At 47.5% G+C, this 19,047-nt stretch overlaps 1 protein-coding gene across 1 annotated transcript; it reads right to left on the reverse strand.

The window, feature by feature from the left end:
- Positions 1–652: 652 nt before the first annotated feature.
- Positions 653–16,972, reverse strand: F10 (coagulation factor X). Its single transcript, XM_035452879.1, has 8 exons — positions 16,867–16,972; positions 15,101–15,261; positions 10,795–10,819; positions 9,708–9,821; positions 7,902–8,033; positions 4,674–4,909; positions 3,105–3,222; positions 653–1,242 (listed from the first exon to the last, which is right to left on the reverse strand). Exons 1-8 carry the CDS (start codon positions 16,970–16,972, stop codon positions 653–655), a joined length of 1,482 nt encoding a protein of 493 aa, XP_035308770.1.
- Positions 16,973–19,047: the final 2,075 nt, after the last annotated feature.

Below are 19,047 nucleotides of genomic sequence, written 5' to 3' on the forward strand. Positions count from 1 at the left end.
TAGGGCTGGTCCTTGGCTTGGATCTGGGTAAAAGGTCCCTTTATCTTTAGACAAAGATCTTAGTCGATCTTCCAGGGATTCTTTTCTTTCAGTGGATGACATGTTACCAGCAATTCTATGTTGTCTAATTCCCAGAGGAGAGTGAAAGTGAGGGTTCTCTCGCCAAGCAAAGGCATATCAGAGTCTGGGCCCCTGACCTAAAGCACCTACTGAGGAGCTAACATCCCTGTCCTACTGTGTGTGTGTGTGTGTGTGTGTGTGTGTGTGTGTGTGTGTGCATGTACGCGCGCGCGTGCATGCACACACGCGGGCATGTCTAAGGCTGTGGGCATTTATTCTCAAGGGAGTTAAACATAGTTGAGAGGATTAGTTTGACCACTCAAAATCAGAACAGTATTGGTGGGCAGAAACTGCTTCCTCCAAGTGTGAGCAGAGATGGCTCCATCCCCTGAGAGTCCTCCAGTCTGGCTCAGGAAGAGAAACTTTTGCTCAATTAGAGCCTGTTTCTTTTACCTTGACGTTAAGGGAACATCAGATTGGGAGCCAAAGAGTCTACCGCTGCAGGTGGGCAGCTGCCCTGAGAAACTTCCTGCTCAGGTGGTAACACTAAACAACACCATATGTGACCCAGGAGGTCTGGAGGACAACTGCTTTAATGGGGAGGACTTGTAGACCTCGGGATCTCAGATGTGGGCACCACCCTGGCTTTCATGGACTTGTCAATCCACTTGAGGAAGGCTGTGACCTTTGTATAGACACCATACTTCCCCTTCCTCGCACACCCCTCTCCCCAGCTGACAATGCCAGTCACAAAGTGGGTGTCTCTGAACCGGGTAACATGGGGGCCACCACTGTCCCCTTGACAGGCATCCTCCAGTTTGGCGTCATAGCCAGCACAGAACATGTTCTGTGTGATGGTGAAGCTGCTGGAGAGTTTGCAGGTGTTGCGATCGACATAGGGCACCTCCATCATCTTTAAGACGTTTGACTGGCGACCCTTCTCATGTGTGCGTCCAAACCCACTCACGATGCCTGACTTTTGTGTCATCAGTGTGGCCTCGGCCCAGTCCTTCTCAGGCAGGCAGGCAGGGGCCACGTTCATGCGGAATATGATGGGAGTCTTCAGCTTGAGCACGGCGATGTCGAAGTCGTAGGTATCGAGCACAAACTTGTTGTGCTTTATGACCACATCCACCTCATGTGTCATCTCATTGCCTTCCTCCAGCTCTGTGTTCCGATCCCCTGGGGAGAAAGAGGGAGGGGGAGAAGGAGAGGGAGGGGGGAGAGGGGGCAGGGAGGGAGAGACAGGGAGGGGAGAGCAGATGGCAGTTAGTTCTCTGAGGACCAGGTGTTTGTATATCAGCTGCTTTTAAAGAAGTATACCTTTAGTCCTATCAGGAAGGAGGCAGAGGCAGAAGGATCTCTGTAAGTCTGAGGCCAGCATCATCTACATAGGAAGTTCCAGGCCAGCCAGGGCTACATAACCAGATCCTGTCTCAACAAGAAAAGAAAGGAAGGAAGGAAGAAAGGAAGGAAGGAAGGCAGGAAGGGAGGGAATGAGTTAGCTGTTCTTAAGTCACTTCCACACAGGCTAGAATCATCAGAGAATCGGGAACCTCAATTGAGAAAATGCCTTCATAAGATCAGTCTGCAGGCAAGCCTGTAGGGCATTTTCTCAATTAGTGATTGATGAGGGAAGGCCCAGTCCATTGTGGGTGGGGCTAACCCTGGGCTGGTGGTCCTGAGTTCTGTAAGAAAGCAGGCTGAGTAAACCATGGGGAATAAGCCAGTAAGCAGCACCCCTCCATGGCCTCTGAATCAGCAGCTCCTGCCTCCGAGTTCCTTCCGTGTTTGAGTTCCTGTTCTGACTTCCTTTGATGATGAACAGTGGTATGGAAGTGTAAGCCAAATAAACCCTTCCCCCACCCCACAAAATAAGGGTTTTTTTTTTCCTAATAAAAAACAGACCCAAGTCAAAGAGTGTATGCTTGTGTTCCTAGCACTCAGAAGGATGAGGCAGATGTTTGCAAATTCAAGCAAAGCCTATTCTCTATAGAGAGACTAAAGGTCCTTAAAGGACCTCTGCCTTCCTTCCAGGGTTTCACCTTCTGATCATATTTTTAAAGACTTTTTAAAATGTTCATTTTAGGTGGATGAGTGCTTGCCTACATATGTATGTATGTATGTGGACATGCCTAATGCCTGTGGAGTCCAGGGCATCAGATCCCCTCTGAACTGGAGTTACAGACAGTTGTGGGCCATCATATGGGCTCTGGGAACTGAACCCAGGTCCTCTGCAAGAATAGTAAGTACTATGAACCACTTAGCCACCTCTCCAGCCCCCTGCTCATATTTTTGTGGAAAGGTTTAGGACTCCAGTTCTTTCCAATTCCTCATGCTTTGGCAGATGTTCCCTGAGTATTTCCTGCAAGCTGGGTCTGTCAATCTGCCCAGGGCCAGGTCTTCTATTCCAGACCTGGGCTGCTTACCAGGGCCCAGGCAGTCTGAGCTGAGTGAGATAAACTGAAAGCGCAAAGCTACTGACTGTGAAAGGAGAAGGCGGTAACATCTCACTCACAGAGGGAGTTACTTATTTCTATACACAGGGGAAGTCAAGGCTTTGGCTGCATAGTGTGAAACGGGATACTGGAATAGCCTCACCTATCTATACTTGTTAAATCTGTGGCAGAGATGTGCCAGAATTTTCAAACTGAAGTTGAAGCTTGTGCTGGGTTTTCACTTGATAGCTCATGGGTCCTGTAGAAACATCAAGATGAACTGAATGACACATAAGTGAAAGAGACCCTGACAGAGTTGTGGAGAGAGGCAGTCAGGGAAGGCTTTTGAGAAAAGGACACTAAGAGAGGAGTGCCATGGATGGCACTGAAGAGGGAAGTCTCTGTGAGGAATGGCCTGGTCCCGGGGAAGTCTGTAGATGCCTGCCTACTTCTCTCTGACCCTCCTCCTAGGAGATGAATTTTCAGTCTCCAACAGGGATTCTGTATTTGAGCAAGTGTTGCTAGCACATCCCATATGTTCCAGAGGGACAATAGCATTCCTAGGGCTTGAGATGGTGTTGTCCCCAGGGCTGGGGTGTCACTTACCTACCCTCACCTTGAATCGCTTGGCTTGGTGCAGACAGTGGGCCGCCGTGAGGATATAGAACTCATTCAAGATGGTGCCCCCACAGAACCCCTCGTTGTTGTCATTGATGAGCAGAGCCTGTGACCAGAATAGAGTGTCTGCAAATGGCCTATGGTCTGCGTGAGGGCCATGCCAAGATGCCTAGGCCGTGTGGGCTCTCTGAGAAGTCTCACAGAGCCTTTTCCAGGAGCCTTACATGCGTGTCTCCACTGGACTGCCAAAGAGCCTGTCCCTTCTGCCTGTCTGCTTCCTAGAGAGTACATGGTACCTTTCCCTTAGTGCTAGAATCAAATTCCTGAGCCTGGCAGAGAACCCATGCATTCTACCCACAGCAAGGCTCTGCTCTCAGCCCCCACCAGCCAGCCCTGAAATAGGAGACTGTGAGCTGCCTGATAGAGGTGCCAGGAATTGGGCTCTGGTCCTCTGTGAAAGGAGTACTCACTCTTAACCACTGAGCCATCTTCCTGGCCCCTATTTATCTTTGATAATTACATAAACTCAAACCTTGCTTGAGTGACAAGGGAGAGGAAGGCGGTCCAAGACCCAACTCCACATGTTTTTCCTAAGAAAGAATCAAATCTTGGCCTAGGAGCAAATCTCTCTTAACCAGACTCCTTCATGGCCCCCAGGAGTATTCTCCAGCCTCCCTGCCAATAAGTGATCTCATAGTCGACACACACAGCAGCTTTTCTGGTCCCAGCAAGTTCTCAGTAAGTCTGTCCAGAGAGTTACACACAAGCTGGGGCTGCTTCTCCTGCCTCTGGTCAGCCACTCCTGCTAGTGCCCTGTAGGTGCAGGGTGTCTAGGTGATCTCTGGGGATTGCTGGTGACTACAGGATAGTGGTTCTCAACCTTCCTAGCTGCAGCCCTTTAATACAGTTCCTTATGTGGTGGTGACCCATGCAACCATAAAATTATTTCATACTTTATACTGTGTACTTTATAACTGTAATTTTGCTACTGTTACAAATCATCATGTAAATAATCTGATATACAGGATATCTGATATGCAACTCCAGAAAAGGTTGTAACCCATAGGTTGAGAACCACTGCTCTCGGGTTTTTGCTTCTAGGATAGGCATTTAGACAAGTTGAAAGCCTCAAGTGCCAGTGAAGATGATGGAAGAGATTCAGAGCATCCTGCCAAGCTGGGGTCAGAGAGTGGATGAGCATTTCCCAACAGCGTTGAGGCATTTACATCAGGGGGTGTTCATTGCAGGAGGCTCAAGTCTCACTGAAGGGCTTGGGATTTTTTTCTAAGTCTGGCAGCCCTAAACCATGTCAAAACCAGAGAGTGTTTGGAAACAAACATTTTGAACATAAATAGATGGGACTTTCTTTAGGGTATTTTATCCCTCTTAGCATTTAGATGTTTTTGCTTAAATAAATTCTTACACTAGATATGGAATGATGACCACTGGTAAGGACCCTTGCAGGTCTGAGTTGCTGACCCTTAGTGGATTGTCCCACAAGCCTGTAGCACAAGAGGATTGTTCTAATTGCAACCAGTTCTAACTCAGGCCAGTTACCTGCCAGGGACACTCTCCATTTTTGCATTCTCGGCCACCCACAATCCTAATAACGTCTTCAGTGCCCCTTTCTGGTTGTGTCTGGTTGAGGTTGAGCAGATCAAAAGGACTCTCCGTAGGGGACAGCATATCCAAGTCCATCATGAAGTCTTCAGGGACAGGCTCACTGTGGTTGGTGTTCTGGACTAGAGACCTCTTCATCCGTCCTATGGTGGTTTTCCCACAAGGAAAGGGTACTGAAAGAATAGGGACAACAGAGGCCTCAGCAAAGCCAGAAGCTCCACAGGCCTAGTGAGGTTCCCTGGAAGGCCAGGGTGTAATGGGTAAGCTTGACTGAGAGTCAAGTGGGAGATTAGTAAAACACATCTTGAAGGGAGGTGTTGGCACACATCTTTAATCCCAGCATTTGAGAGGCAGAGGGAGGAGGATATCTTTGAGTTTGAGGCCAGCCTGATCTACCGAGCTAGTTCCAGGGCTACACAGAGAAACCCTGTTTCAAAGAAAAACAAAACACAACTCTTGGCATAACTATACAGACGTTTCCAGAGAAGATCAATTAAGATGGGGGACACATGCCCCAAGTGTAGACAGCACTATCACATAGTCTAGGGACCCAAATAAAATGGAAAAGAGAGAGGGACAAATCTTGTTGACACAGGCATTTTCTCTCTCCATTACTGGCAGCCATTAGGTGAGTCTCTTTGTTCAGTTGTGCTTCCCCTACCATGATGGACTGAAATCTCTGAAACCAGGAGCTAAAGCAAATCCTTCATCCTTTAAATTATGCCAAGTGTTTCATCACTTTACTGGAATTCTGGCTAGCACAAAAAAATGGTACCAAGAGTGGGGTTGTTGCTGCGGCTGCTTGGTTCTGTGGTTCAAAAGGCTTGGGGCTAGTTTGTAGGAAAGATTTGAAAGCACTGAGAGATGCAAACTGGAGAAAGCTTAGAGTTCTGTTTGCAGAGTTAAATGGGTGATTCCAGTGGGCTCTCAAAAGACAAGGATGCTGAGAGGATTATGGGTAGCAAAGATTATGATCATGAAATTTTAGAAAGGAACTGGAACTCTTTTGGGAATTGGAGGCCACTGACTATAAAAACCTTGTTTACGCTTTGCCTACGCCCTGAGACTGTGGGGGGCATATTTTAAAGATGATAGGCAAATTAAATTTCTTAGCATCCCAATAATCAGGCTGTGCCATGATTATTGCTGGCTGTTTTTAACCAAGTTTCAAATGAGAGCCAGAAACATACATAAAGCAGTGTTAAAAGCCTTTAGGTTTTGCAAGGAAAGAAGCAGAACCCAATGGTGAGAAAGAGATACTGTAGATTGATGCTGAACATAGTGGCTTTTCTGTGCCAGTGATCATCTAAGGACAAGTGGTTGCAATGTGGTCTTTACTCGTGTTCCCATGAGATACAGATGTGTCCTTAGTCTGTGAGAAGGATTGGAAACATGATGCCATTGTCCTGTAGTTTGTTATCTCTGGGCTGAAATATGTAGCTACAGCCTTTGGGAGAATGCTAGGTAAGCTCTCTACTACTGAGCCACACCTCCACCTTTTGCTATGTTTTCAGATATTAAGCCCTTGTTTTGAATTGATTTGTGATTATCCCTGGAGTTAAAATAATTTGTACACATGTCAAGAAATAGCTCCAAGCCAAAATTTTCTGAACTAATTTAAACTTTAAAAAAGTCAATGTAAAAACTTTGTGCTTTGGTTGCTGGGAGATTTCATGTTACACAATGAGATTCATCCTTGAAGGATGTATTTGGAGCCACTCTTTTCTGATTACTTAATTTCTGAAATAAATTGTTTTCTGTATGCAGCAGATGAGAGGGAAAGAGGAGGAAATGACTCCGGATGCTGAGTCCCATCTCATCCCATCTCATCCCATCTCATCCCACCCCACCCCACCCCACCCCACCCCACCCCACCCACCCCACCCTACCCCTCCCCACCCTCCCCACCCCTCCCCACCCTATCCCATCCCATCTCATCTCATCTCATCCCATCCCATCCCATCTCACCTGTATGTTTGGTTGTCTGGGATGTATGTGGACCTGAGATTCTGCATGGGAGTTAGGGACCATCTGGGACCAACAGGCTGGCTTTTTAGAGCTACCATCCCCAGCTCATCTTATGTCTGTATGGTCCAGATGAGTATAGTGGAATATTAAAAGAGCAATTGTACCTGGCATTTTCTCTGGAGTGATGGCCACTTAGACCTTGAAATAATCTCTTGTAAATAATCAGTGATTGAGATTTATAAGGTTGCTCTTTCTTGGGAATTTCAGAGCCTTGGCATAACCTCAGTCATAAGACATTCCTGGCAAACCTGAGATTCTTATAATGACTGTGTTTACTTAGGTAATGGTTTCTTGAGACAAGTCCTAGTTCAGATAAGAGATTTTGGTATGCAGGAATTGACTTGCTAAAAGGCCTTTTGTGTAGCAGTAAAATGAGCTTCTGAAGAGTCACTAGGCAGCCAGTCCATCAGAGGCGAATTCTCCTTCTTCTTCTACTGAGAAGCTTATACACCCTTCAGTGTTTCTCTTTCTTTGACTGACCCTTGTAACTAAGAACACCAGTTGAGCCCTTCTCACAGATTTGACAAGGGGTTCATTCCCCCGATTCCCCCGATGAGGAACCTTCCATGTTCCTCAGCCCACCTGGCACTCACTTCTCTCTAAGAGCCTTGTTAGTCGTGGCTCCGTTGATCATAAGATCTGACATGTCCAAATCTCATCAGGTTAAAAAAAAATCAACACAGGGCTGCAAAAATGATACCTGTGCTGGCTCTGCTGGCTCCTCTTCCTGCCCATGCCTCCTTCTTGACCCAGGAGGATCCTTTCCTTATCCTGCCCTTGGGATATTGTGACAGCTGTGGTGTCCAGGCCCCCAGGCCAGAAGAGCATGAGCAACTCTGCACAGAAGTCACTGCCAGGGCTGTGGGTAGGCCCAGCACAGTGATTCCTGGGATAACTTCCTTTGCTAGGAGTGAGGTAACAGTGCCAGCCACTTCAACTGCTGAGTTGGAATAGCTCTTTGTCCCTGGATCTAATGTATCTTCTTTCAAACCTGAAGCTTTTCTGGTTGAACTGTCCAGAGCCCTAACTCTCATTCTCCATCTCCTGGCATCATTGGCCTCTACAAGTCCCACTAGAACATGCCACACTACTGCCCACAGTAGTGTCACACTGTCTCCACAGTCTGATGACCCCTACCTGTGGAGATGCAGGATTTGCCATCATCACCCAGGAAGTAACCACTGGCACAGGAACACACCACTGTGTTCTGCTCTTCACTGCAGAACTGGTCACAGTCTCCGTTGTCTAGGCTGCAGAGTTTCCGAACAACTGCAAAGCAGAGAACAGAGGAGCCCTTCTCATAGTCATGTGATGATTTCAGACATGCTAGCTCTGTCTGCCCAATCTCACCCATTCCCAGTCTGGGATATGCAAAGGACAGAATCCCAAGAAAGACACACATGGGTGGTTTCCATGATAATGGGACAGGCAGTCAAACTAGATGCCAGCCTCATGTAGGTCTTTCTCTCTAATGCTGCTTCCCCAGACCATGGGAGGGACAGTTGACATATGCACAGGTTACAGGAGAAACACCTGACATCCTCACAGGCCATGAGAGGGACACTCAGCATCCTCACAAAACTCTCCAATTAGAACCTTTGTGAGGGAGGGCAGGTGCATGGTCTCTGTTGAGGGCTGTGCACATCCTGTTCATCCAGGCTGCTGCCCTTGGCATGGGGGAAGAGTTGCATCATGGCTGAACCTCTTCCTTCCCTCACTCAATAACAATGGACAGTATTTGAGTCCAGCCCTGGCCCTAATGATGCACCAGGCACCATGCCGTAGGCATGCTGTGTTTTAGGATCTGGGTTCCTGTGAGACTAGGAAGGAATCATTCATGGGAAGTGCGTGGCAGAAAGCCAGGAGACAGGTCCAGAGTAGATGCAAGTGGGGGGTTTGGGGGGTATCATCTAAGTCTTACCACTCTCTCCACTCTATTAAGTCATGGAAGTGAAGACACTTCAGGCTACATGAAATTGCGGCATTGCACCAGCTTAACTCCCTTGGTAACTTCTGACTGATTCCATATACCTCCATCCATAGCTTCTTGGACCAGAGGTACCCACCTGCTTCCAGCACAGGATGATCCACCTCACACTCATAGCCATGTCTGCAGCAATTTGCTTTGCAGCCCTCTACTTGGGTGAAAAAATAATTACGCAGTAAAATCTACCTCGATGGAATCTTAGCTCGGGGATTGTGCTCCTCACTAGATGTTAGTCTGTTGTGTACAGGAGATGTCTGAGTTTCTATGGAATGGTTCACAATCAGCAGCTCCACTGGGGAGAGTCCTGGGGACATGCAGAGAAAGATCTCACTCTATAAGGAAAGTAACTTAACCCTGGACATGGTGACATAATACACCTGTAATCTTAGCACTTAGGAGGCTGAGGCGGGAGGATTGCTGGGAGTTCAAATCTGGAGTGGGCTATATAGTAAGTTCTATGCCAGCCTTGGTTAGAGAGTGAGACCACAGCTAAAGACAAAAGCAATAAACAAAGAAGTAAAAGACATGCAGATCTTTCTTGTTAGGGAAAACTGGGCCGAAAATAAGCTAAATTACCATAGAATCAACTAAGTGCATGACATATCTAAAACTAGGCAATCTAGAACATTCCTTGCTGATGTTTGTGGTGACAGATGTAAATAGAGGAGGTGACTCAGCCCACTGTGCCAGAGAAGAAATAAGAAGAGTAGCATGAACAGTCTAACTGATTCTCATCTGTTCTGCCATGCCACCTGCCTCATGGTGACACAGCAGCTCTGACCCACAGGGAAGCATTGTCTCTCACGCTGCAACCCACAGAGCATCTAGAGGATGGATGGTTCAATGTGTCAGAGAACTACAGACGACTTAGGTTGTCTGGTTGGGTATTTCGGTGTCTCCCCTCCTCCCTACTTTCGGTATGACCCCCAGGTCCATCAAGCAGAGGGAGGACTTACAGAATTCACAGTTTTTGCCTTCGAATCCCTCCAAGCAGGTGCATGTGTACTCCCCAACGCCATCACGACACTTGCCTTGATTCTGGCAAGGATTGTTGTCACACTGGTCACCATCTGCAATGAGAGGATTTGGAAACCAAGGCTGAAGTCATTTCATCACGGGGACCACTGACACTGTGTGGTCCCTGCATCCACTTTGCAGATAGCTTGAGCTTGCTTCTCCTCCTTGAGAATAATTCATCATACCTAGATTTGTTTAGTCCCTACTTTGGTGGCTATGTATGTGTGATACCCTGTCCCTTGCATCATTAGCTGAGTCCCTGATTTCTGCTGGCATGTATTACAATGTGTTTGTGGCCAGGGAGAGGTTCTTTGTCTCCTCTGCAAAGGAGGGGGACAAGGGACATTGTGACACTTGTTTCTGGACTGGATGCTGACCAGAGAAGGTGGGAACTCTTTTTCCCAAAAGCCTCTGGGTGTGAAATGAGAATCAGGGGGTGATCTGGTTCTGGATCAGGTTTCATTTTTTTGGTATGTCACTCACCTCATGGGGTGAGGGGCCATCTAATTGCCATTTTGAAATAACTTCCAGGTAGCCATCACCAGTGTGGTCTCTGATGCTATGAACAGTCATAAGGCTGGCCACCTTTTAGAAAGTCCAGTATTTCAAGCTCCACCATTTGCTTCAGCTTGCTATACATGTTAAAGATGACATGGGATTTTGTATTATCATGTAAGGAAGAACTGGCTGAAGTCTGTGTCTGAGGCAGACATGGTAAGAAAACACATACAGCCCCAGTTACTCAAGAGGCCGAGTAGTGAGGGTGGCTTGAACCTGGGGGTTTGTGGCTACTGTGGGCAACAAGATCCCATTTAAAAAGACGTGTATTTTAATAAATAATAAAACTGAAATCAATATAAACTCACTATAAAATACTTTAAATAAGTCTCATGGAAAAACAAAAGGGAAAAGTGTAGATAAATAAGATTGAACGAGGGTGTAATTAAAAATGTTTCACGAAGCCAATCCTTTTTCCTAATTTAAATGTTAAGGAGTTTCTCAGGATTGAAATAGGAAACATCTTACCTACATATTTGTTCCAGAATTCATCCTAAAAGAAAAGAAAAATTTAAAACACATGAGAAAAAACCAGACATTTCACATTAACAGTAACCGTCTCTAGTAGCCTGTCCCGAGGAATGTTTCAGAACTTCTCCTCCAAGTATGACCTTAACTAGACATGGAACTTTGTGGATGTAAATGAGGGTGAAGACCCAGGTTCGATCACCCAGAATTATCTCATGCTCTTAACCAATGACAGTGTCCATTTCAAAGTAAAGAAAGGCCACCTGGAGCCAACAGTGGTGGGAGGTCATGGGAGATGACAGCAGAGGTTGGGGTAACATCTGGAGTCACAGCATAGAGTTTCTTTGGGCACTTCCAAAGGACCTGGCCTGGCCTGGGTATTAGTTTTGCACTCATTGCCTCCAAAATTTCAAGTGAATAAATCCTTGTTACTTGAAGGCATTCTGCTAGTAGGACTCTGTTTTGGTAGTCACAGTGATGAATGTGCTGTCTCTGCAACATTTCAGTTTAGACTGGAGATATAGCCTGGAGAAGAGCACTTGGCTAGTTTGTAGGAAGCCCTTGATTCAATCTCATGGGCGAAGAAGAGAAAGACAGAGATCTTCTTGGTGCAGAATATATTTTAAAAAGTCAAACAGAAATTGGGCATGATGGTACATGCCTTCGATCCCAGCACTTTGGAGTTGAGGCAGGAGGATTGAAGTTCAAGGTCATTCCACAATTCATACTGAGTTTGAGGCCAGCCTGGGCTACATGAGTTCCTGTCAGAAGAAGGAAGGAAGGAAGAAAGGAAGGAAGGAAAGAAGGAAGGAGGAGGAGGAGGGGGAGGAGGAGGAACCCAGTTTCTCCTAATTTAAATGTTACACCATAAAATCCATTCCTTTGTGTGTACAATTCTTTGAACTTTAGCACATGTGTAGATATGTATGACTACCATATAATCAAAATACATACAGCCCTGTCTCAATCCCTCAATCCCTCAATCACAGTCCCCACCCAGCCCTGAAACCTGTCAAGTCCTGGTAGCCACCACAACCTTCTGCTCTTCGATAAAGCAATGACTTTTAAAGAATGTCTGATAAATGATATCATACAGGAAATAAGCCTGTGAAATTCTCTTCAGCACCATGCCTCCAGAATATGTCCAGCTATCTGTGTACCCGAGTTTGCTCCTGCTTGTTGATGGCTCAAACTGTGCTTACCTTCATCTAACAGTGGGTGACTCTCATGCTATTTCCAGCTTGGGGTAATTATGATTGGAGCTGCTATAAACAGTTATGCCTGGGCAGAGAGGTGGTGGTGCATGTCTTTAATCCCAGCACTCAGGAGGCAGAGGCAAGTGTATCTTCAAGGCCGGCCTGGTCTACAGAGTGAGTTCCAGGACAGCCAAGGCTATACAGAAAGAAACTCTGTAATTGAAAATGCCTGATGCAAGGCAGTTTTTATATGAAAAATATGTTTTTGTCTTTCTAGGTAAGTGCTCAGGGATGGTTTCCCCACAGCAGTGGGTCACTTTACATGACTTTCTGAGAAACTCACCCTATTTCAAAGTCGATGTGCGGTGCACTTCCCCTCAGGTAGCACATGAATTTGGATTCTCTGATGACTTCTCAACCACCTCCCCCCCAGCTCTGTCCTCTGCCTATAGTCAGCCGCCAGCCACAGCTATACTGATACCCACTATCAGTATAGTAGGCCTTGATGTGCCTTTACCTTGAATCCCTGTGATGGCTAGTGGTGTGGGTGTCTTCTCAGGCTTGTCAGCGTATTTTGTCTTTGGTGATGTAGTTCCAGTTTTTTGTTCATTGAGCTTTCTTACCTGTTTATTTCTTCTCTTGGGCTATGAGTTTTTTAGAGATTCTGGATCCCTTATTGGAGGTGTGAGTTGCAAACACTTTCTTGGTCAGTAGCTTATACATTCATTCTCTTAACTGTTTCACTCCCACCCCCGGGGGTGGGGGGATTTCAATCTGACAAAGTCTGGTTGATTAAATTTTCTCTTTTGAATTATTTTTGGGTGTCATACTTAAGAACTCTGGCTAGTTCCATGTCCTACATTTTTACAAAATGTTTTTCTTTGTTTGCCTTTAGATCTCTGGTTCATTTTGTTTAGTGCAAGGCTTGTCTTTTTAGGATATAAGTATTTGAATACCATCTCCATGTTTTGCCCTCCAGTTCACAGGTTGAACCTAAGTGTTAGTGCTTATAAAGAATGGAATCTGTCTCCTGGTGAAAACGTACCCTTGTCTCTCCCCCCCCTCTCTCTCCCTCTCTCTCCCTCTCTCTCTCTCTTTCTCTCGACAGGGTTTCTCTGTGTAGCTTTGGAGCCTATCCTGGCACTTGCTCTGGAGACCAGGCTGACTTCGAACTCACAGAGATCTGCCTGCCTCTGCCTCCCGAGTGCTGGGATTAAAGGCTCGTGCCACCAATGCCCAGCTTCCTCGTCTCCTCTCTTAAGGGTTACTCTTGTGTGATAGGTAGGTAAGGGGCCTGGCTGGGGGACTACACACAGGAAGATGGGTTTACCCTAAGATAATGTTTTCTTCCTACCCTCCTGCCCTCTTGAATACTCCTTAGGAGCCACCATGAGGGTCAGTTGGATCTGCCCACCCTACTAAGTCTTGACATTATGAAGGAATAACTGAATTTTCTTCTTATTGTTTAGATGCTGGCTGGAGTCTAACCATACTTCTTTTTCTATCCGTTGTGTGGCTGCTTACATCTAATGGATGACATCAATGCCACCTCATTCGAGTAGCATGGCTTCTGTTCCTTCTTTGCATTCTCCTCCTCCCCCATATCCAGACCAGGCTGGGTGATTTCAGTGGTCACACAGAACATAGAGGTATTCAGGGTAGTGAGTCAAGTGAACCTCTAATCTTGAACTCGGCATTCATGTTCTTAAGTCTAGTCAATGTCATTAACTCCCAAAATCTTACAGTAAAGTTCCAGAACAATCCTTATATCTGAGTTTTGCTGTGTTAGTGATGCAATGCACGGCATTTCTAAAGTCAGGGATGATTTTTAGTGTGGTGCATTGCTTCCTCAGGAAATTGTTCCTGATCAAGTCCAAGTCATCCTTGAAGGACAAAGGAGGACGCAGTGTTTCCAGAGCCCAGAGGTGGCCATGCGCGCGGCTTTGTAGATCATGACACCGACCTTTCCTACTTCTCCAGGGTCCTGACCTCAGATGTTTCCTAGGGCTGTTTGTTATTTGACATGCATAAATGAACCCTCTCACCACTCCTTGAGAGGGCCTTGCCTTGTAACTTGGCCTTTCTGATGGTTTGAATATGACCTGTCCTTCTGAGGCTCATGTCCTGAATACTTGGTGTCCAGGTAGTGGTGCTATTTCGGGGCATTCTGCAAACTTTAGGTGGGGCTTATCTGGAGGAAAAGATGATTGGGTGGGGGGTGTCCTTGGCTCCAGCTCCTTCCTGCCAGCCCCTTTGCTTCCTGTCTGCCATGAGGAGAGCATGTCTCTTCTGAGGACTGCTAGGGTCTCTGCCTCAGATCATGAGATGATCATGAGATGATCGCAGACCCTAAGAGCCCTTTGATAGTGACAGCCATAATACTTCATACCTCTAATTGTTTTCTCTGGTATTTAGTCACAGCACCTGAAAGCGACTGGCCCAATTCCAGTCCTAGGAGTCACACAGGTCTGAGCCCCTTGGTCAGATGGCCCTGGCTGCAGGTGCTGAATTCCTAAGTGGAGTCAGTGACATGGATATGATAGTCACGCAGGTGGTCTTCAGGGTTGGGGTGGCAGTGGATCTTGTAGTTTCCACTTGGATCCAACAACTGCTTGGAATAACTGTTTCTCCCTAAGTTTTTCCTTGGCCACATTTTAGGGGTGTCTTTCCTCTTTAGCTCATTCTTGTTACTTGGGGCTCAGATTTCCACTGGGCCGTTGATATACATATACATATACATATACATATACATATACATATACATATACATATACATATTTTTTCCTTAGCTTAACTTGGTCATATTTGCAAGTTCTAATTACTCCTTTGTGATGTGGCATAACCCTTCCCCTCAGTTTTCCCACTCAGGAAGAGAGCTGGAGAGAGGCAGAAGAGATCAAAATGAATGTTCTATAGGCAAAAGGCTAGGATAATATGCCTGGCCATCTAAGCCCTTGCTTGCTTTCCCTGACTACAAGCTTGTAGGTAAAGATCCCAATCTGAGCCAGCCTGGGACCCTGCAGCAGCACAGGAGCTGGGATGGCCCAGCCCCAGCTAGAAAGGAAGGTGGGATGGCCTAGCCATCCCCACATGGACCTGGCCTGACTCACCGTCTTTGTATTATCTTCGAAAACTTCATGGGCCTCTTCATAACTACAAGTTTCTTCCATACACTCTCTTTCCAGATTTCCTTTCTTCAACTCTTCAAAAAATGAGTTTGCTCTTCGAATTCTTGTCAGGACATTGTTAGCACGTTCCTGGTTAATAAACACTAGAAGACAGAGAAGGACACCGGTGAAAGGCCCTTACCAGTTACCAGTCTTCATCTCACCCAGGACCTTTGCACATGCTTTCTTCCCATCTGGAACATTCTTCACTGGTATGATGATTACCCTTCATTGTCAACCTACACTAAGACACACACCTCTGGGTGTGTCTATGATGGTGTTTCCAGAGAGAACTAACTGGGGGGGTAAAGTGAGTGTGGGCATGTCACCACATGACCTGGGAGCCTAGAGAGGGTAAAAGAGGAGAAAGGAAGGTCAAGCTTCCTGGATGGCATGGTGGGAGCTGCTCCACTCTGTCAAACCCTCCCTGCCATGACAGATTGAGACCTCTGAATCCATGAGTCAAAAGAAACCCTTCTTCGATAAAGCTGCCTGTGCCAGGCATTCGGTCACAGTGATGCAAATGTGGTTGGTATGCCCAGACACACACATGGATCTCTCCACTGCATGACCCCTCAGGAGGTCCACCATCCTGACTGTCTCTGCATCTCTTGGACCCCCCTTGCCTTGTGTCACACAGTACATGGCTGCTGTCTGATGTTGTGTATTGCTGCTGTCACCTCAATGGGAATATGGTCCCATAAACAGGTGTGACTTGTCTGTCTGTGGCTGTTCCAGGCCTGGAAACAGGGTGTGCTTGCTAAGTCCCTTCCAGTGGATGAAGACAGCTGGTCTGGCCTTCAGGCCCTGTCCCTTTGACTAAGTCTTAGCCTCTATGAATGGCTTTGCTGGGACACTATACTCACTCCCTAGACAGTCACGCAGGCCCACTCTGCAGGCAGCCATAGGTTCTGATTTGAGTAAAGTCAAGATTGGCAGCATGAAACTGTAACATGGTAACATTGTGAAAACTTGCCCATGGGAACCAGCAAAGACTCAAACATCCTGACACTGGCATCCTACTGCTCAGTGCTGGCTGTGTTTTGTTGCTTGTGGCCTTTGATTTTCCAGCTCCTGCACAGTGCTGTCCTTAAATGTGGGGGGTTGTCTCTGTGGTTCTGGCCTTGGCGGTGACACGCAGGCATTGGCCCATCGACCGGGCATCTGGTTTGCCAGCCATGTTTTCCTCAGTAAGGACCAAATGCGTGGGAAGTGCCCCTGTGTTGCCAAGGTTGCTTCTTGTACTGGTGCAAGGCCAGCTCCATGTGACCTGAGCCTGCTGTGGGTTAACTAAAATGAGCCCTTCTTTTGAGCATTTCTGGAGGCTGCTTGCTGCCTGTTTGTACAGCCGTGTCTTGTTCAGTCCCTGGCCCAGTGGAGCTTCCCAAGCTTGGGAGCCCTGGCTCCTGTCTCTTCCATACCTGGGGTGGCTTTATCTCCTCTGTTTATCTCTTTCTCCTTATCTCTGCCCACCCTTCTCTCCTTACCACTACTCCCCTCCGTCTCTGTTTTGCCTCCCTTCTCCCTTCTCCAGGCCCTTTCACTAGTAACTTTGTGTGCCCTGCATGAGTAGTCGCAGCTGGCCCTAACTATACCAGTAGAAGCCAGTCGGTGGCTGGGCCAGTGTACCAACCATCCTGGCCTTCCAACTACCCACCCTCTCACCTCCTCCTGGGCCACTCTGCAGTGTGAAGGGCTGGAGCACTTACTACTTCTTCCAGGTAACAGGAGGCTGGCCAGGACAACATAGAGCAGGTTGAGTCGCAGCAGGCTCCCCATGGTGTGGTCAAGGACAGCAGCTTCTGTGACAGGCATGGGACAAGGTTCACTCACCGGGGGCCCCAGGTGGCCATGGTCCCTCTGCTTATCTAGCCTCCTGATTGGAGCCTAGGCCAGCAATGAGGTCAGAGGACTGGGAACTGCGGTCACCAACCCCACCCTTTTCCGGGCTGGCTATCCTTATCCCAAACTGCCTGGGAGGTCTTGCTTTGTACTAAGAGCAGCAATACCATTTGATGGGCATTTTCTAGTTTTTAATACTCATCCCACACTGCTAGAACTGGTAAAAGTGTCACTTTCTCATCATCTCTTGTTCAGAAACAGAAGCTGAGATACACATGAGGCAAAGTCTGGGTCCAAGGGCACATGTGGGATTTACACCCAAGCCCTCAGTCCTCTGGATGGCCCCAGCTAACTCTTGGCACAAGTATAAATGTGAGGATCATGTGTCCCTTGGACAATGGCTATACAATGTCGTCATGGAAACAGGCTGGCCTACTGGGGGACAGGAACCCTGAACTGTTCGTGTCTTGACACACGTTCACTTCTCTGACACGTGACATCTAGGAGAGTCCACATGGCCCATGACACACATCAGGGTTGACAGAGGGTGTGTTGGCCCATCAGGCCTGCCATTTCCAACATTGTTGTAGGCCTGAAGGGTGGAGAATGTGTGAGGGGAGGTTTGGTGTTTGATGGTCATGGCCATTTTGCAGAGTACATGGTCCACATCTTGGATTGGTTTGACAAAGGGGTGGCCATTTTCCCTCAGTCCTAAAAGAGGAGGCCAGAGAGGAGTGAGTGGTTCAAGGACTGTAAATGTAGGAACAGCTCCTTTCCCATGCTGTGGCCACGTGACTCTGCTGGGAGTGTGTATATGTGTAATTGGGGCTGTAGGCCAGGCAGTGGGGCTTCCCCTAAGCCCAGAACTCTTTCTTGTAATAGACTCAGAGGTTCTGAGCTCATGGCCTGTCACCAGGAGGTACCTCTGAAAGTCTATGCTTCAGAGACCCCGAGGAACAGCAGTAGCAACAGCAGCAGCAGCAACAAAACTCTAAAATTTGACCTCTGAGGGGACAGTGCTCAGCCTGTCCCCACTTTCTTCAAGTAGACAAGATTGCTGGAGATCATGTTGACCCGGTCCTCCTGAGAAGCCTCATCTGGTGGGGATATTTTTGAGCCTGGGGAGTATGCACACCGTGTCTGTATATTAGCGAGCAGAAATGGAACTCCTTGTGCCCACTGTACTGGCTACAGCCTGTGATGCCTACGGTGGTTGGTTAGGCAATGGCTCATAACTGTGGCTGCCTGCACATAGCCAGAGAGTACTGGAATGGTGTTTGGCTTATCGATGTTGTCAGTGCTGAGAGGGCCTTGGCACGCTGTGCGTGCCTGACAAACACACCCAGTCATGTTGCGACTGCTGCTGGCATCTCACCAGGAGGGAGGTCACTGCCATTAATCAGGCTGTGCCAGACTGTAACAGAACTTGGAAAAGATGTGTGACAGCTCTGGTGGCTGTTAACTTCTGCCCTGCCTAGAGATGTCTATGGAGGTCACTGTGCCTACACTGAATCTGTGATGGCATCAAGGGTGAGGTGGGGGGCGGATTAGGACCAAATACTAATGCTGGGTTTGGGGGGTCCTTCATTTGTACCCAACCCTCTCTCTGGCCCCACTCCCAGAAAGGAAGTGCTGATTGGAAAATAAGCACATCCCATAATGATCATGGCAGTCTTTGGGGAGCTAGATCCTCAAGTAAGGTCTCTCAAGGGCTCTTGGTGCCATCTCAGGACAGCTCTGCAAGAGGGATACCTGTATTAGCTGCTGATGACTAGGGAGACTGAGGGTGTGCAAGCCCTCGATCAAACCCTCTCAGTCCACCTTCCCTTTCTCCCCAGGAAGGACAACCCTGCCAATGTGCATCTGACTCGGCATTGGAGGCTCCACTGGGAGTTAAGGTCAACCCAGGGGAACAGCAGGCATCCCCAAGGTGTGCTGAGAAGGTCAGCCACTCACTGTAAGGCTGGAAGCAGTGAATGGCAGGAGCAGGAGCATGCACTACCTCAGAAACACTCCCTTGGGAAACCGGGAAGGACAACTCCACATGC

The sequence above is a fragment of the Cricetulus griseus genome (genome assembly GCF_003668045.3).
Source record: "Cricetulus griseus strain 17A/GY chromosome 1 unlocalized genomic scaffold, alternate assembly CriGri-PICRH-1.0 chr1_1, whole genome shotgun sequence".
NCBI classification, from domain to species: Eukaryota; Metazoa; Chordata; class Mammalia; order Rodentia; family Cricetidae; genus Cricetulus; species Cricetulus griseus.